Source organism: Notothenia coriiceps, unplaced genomic scaffold (genome assembly GCF_000735185.1).
Source record: "Notothenia coriiceps isolate Sejong01 unplaced genomic scaffold, NC01 NC01_scaffold00000597, whole genome shotgun sequence".
NCBI lineage: Eukaryota > Metazoa > Chordata > Actinopteri > Perciformes > Nototheniidae > Notothenia > Notothenia coriiceps.
In genome coordinates this window covers 552-3230 of record NW_011333298.1, presented here as the reverse complement: position 1 = coordinate 3230, position 2679 = coordinate 552, and the positions used below count along the sequence as shown (strand labels likewise).

General features: G+C 41.2%; 1 protein-coding gene across 1 annotated transcript; it reads left to right on the top strand.

Moving 5' to 3' along the window:
• Window positions 1-822: 822 nt before the first annotated feature.
• On the top strand, window positions 823-2137 carry LOC104955525 (serine/threonine-protein kinase N3-like). Its single transcript, XM_010782867.1, has 3 exons — window positions 823-961; window positions 1632-1707; window positions 1951-2137. The coding sequence occupies exons 1-3, from the start codon at window positions 920-922 to the stop codon at window positions 2112-2114; spliced, it is 282 nt and encodes a 93-aa protein (XP_010781169.1). The 5' UTR covers window positions 823-919; the 3' UTR covers window positions 2115-2137.
• The last annotated feature ends 542 nt before the right edge of the window (window positions 2138-2679 follow it).

Sequence of the window (2679 nt, the reverse complement as noted above, 5' to 3'; positions counted from 1 at the left end):
CCGAGCTGAATAAGGGCGTCAAATGACGGCAAGACGGACCCCTGGCGGAAACGCTGCTGCTAGCTCAATATATTGTTTAGAATTGCATCTGTGGACAGCCCTGCTCCTCCGATCGTGCTTTAAAGAAAAGAAAATGATAATCATAAAACACATATGAGGCATCAAGTAACATTTTCTGTAAGAAAACGATTACACTTCTCCAAAAAGAGAAGTCACCTGTACACATGCTTCACTATCCATGCTGACTATAAAGGAACCAGCCGATTCGAATCATCTGTATTATTGGGCCTAATGTACCCTACAACAGTTAACCATGATCAGCCCGCTGTCAAATAGTTCCAGAGACTCTCTTCTTGCTGTCTCCTCTTCATGATAACTGCTGCAGTTTGTGTTCAACTAACACTCGTTTATTGCAAAATGTCATCTGAATGTTCCCTAATGGTGAACATCTGTCAACATCAGAACAATAACACAGAGCTGTCAGTGAGTCTCTGCTAATCCTCGGACATTTGATCTAATCTGGCTTTACCCTTACACCCCCCCCCCATCCCTAAGACTCATGTTTAGATATTGCAGCTCTTATTCCAGCTCTCATTCTCTGTCTATCACTCAGCCTTCACATTTAAAAGGACAAGTCATGGGGAGTACAAAACAATAATGCTGCTCCACAAAATGTATTCATTTGGCAGGTGGCAGGCAAAGATGTGATGAAAGAGTGTGTGTGTGTGTGTGTGTGTGTGTGTGTGTGTGTGTGTGTGTGTGTGTGTGTGTGTGTGTGTGTGTGTGTGTGTGTGTGTGTGTGTGTGTGTGTGTGTAGTCCAGGGAGCTGGAGATTGCTGTGTACAGGAAGGACTGGCGGGCGCTGAGCGGGGTGAAGTTCCTGCGGCTGGAGGACTTCCTGGATAATCAGAGGCATGGCATGTGTCTGCAGCTGGAGCCCCAGGGCCTGCTCTTTATTGAGGTTCATATTCTCATATGTCACCTTTATCTCCTCCTGCATCTCTCTATATTCAAACTACACTTAGGCACTGACTCATCACTGGACACTGTGCTTCTTACATATGAATGCGATCAATCTCATTCCAGATAAAAGTTTGGCTTCTAATATAATAACTGACACATTTCATTCTTGTTTATCTTCTTCTATTTATGTATACAGACTCAAATCATTCTCTGCATCATTTTGCTTCTTGTATTATTTTAGTTTTTTACATGTATATAGTTTAATTCATCTTCATTACTTGCACATTGGTCTTGCAACATAATATTGCACCATTTTATTCTACTCTATTTTACTGTTTCTTTTTCCACTATTTGTATTGTTTTTTTTGTGTTATTGTTTTATGTCTTATGTCATTTATGTTGCAGTTTTGGAGGGCCTTTCAACTTAAGATTTGTATTGCCTGTACACTGTAGCTACTGTGCATGTGACGATAAAACGCCTTTCAATCTTGAATATTTAAAAATGAAAAGTTTTACTCATGTCCATACATGTATATTATCATTTATTTTCTATTATTGAGCAATCAGCTGGGGATTAATAGGTGCGATTAAAATAAATATCACACAGCCACACAAATATCCATTTTACTTCCGTCCCAAATAAAAATCACAATTCTGCTCATTTCCAGGTGACGTTTATCAATCCTGTCATTGAGCGGCGCTCCAAACTCCAGAGGCAGAGGAGAATCTTCCCAAAAGAGAAAGGTAGCAACATGTTCTCATATTGCATCATGTATTCAAATATTCATTTATTACTTTAGCTTGTTGAAGTCGTGTTTCAGGCTCTCTTTAGTTATAGTTTACTGTTAACAAAATGATGAGACATAAAAATAAATCTGACATAATTTTGTTAAACATTTGTTATTATGATATATTTTAGATTTCCACTGCTTGCATTTTAAAGCCTTTGATTATACACTTCTGATCCATCTCTTTTTTTGTCTTCAGGGAAGGACTTCCTGCGTGCGGCTCAGATGAACATGAACTTTGCTACGTGGGGCCGTTTGATGATGAGTATCCTGCCCCCCTGCAGCTCCCTGGAGCCCATGAGCCCTCCCTTAGCTGGCCATCTCAATGGCCCCCCATCAGCAAACACTTCCCCGCCACGGTAAGACTCTGTGGGCCAGAAACATCTCTCTGACACAGCTGTGACAACGCTGTCACAAAAGTGGCCAATTATTGTCTTTGCTCAGCTTTCCACTGGGGAGGGCTGAGAGTAACTCACTGACCTGCATTCAGAGTTAGGAGAGCAAGACACGCTGGTTTGTCACAAAAAGTGTAGTTGAGCGACATACACAGACTGATTTGGAGGCAAGTGATGACGATTTCTATGTGAAAAGGTTTGTATCCACCAAGCCAGAAACCCAGGGGACTGACTCGTGTCCAAAAGAGACACAGGAGGCTCGAACTGAGACAGATGACACAAACACTCAGACAGGAAAGGGAGCAGAAGGTCAAAATAGATGCTATCCCCAAAGAGAAAGGAAGAGACCTCAGTATTCAGAGGACTACGAATGTAAAGTACAGTGTGACGACCAGAAGTATGTAAATATTGACTACTGCTACAGAGTAATGTGAAATGTACCAAACACCTTTAAAGAGGCCATGAATTAAGCAGAGTCAAAACTCTGGACTGATGCTATGCAGGAGGAAATGAATTCTCTTAAGGAAAATGAC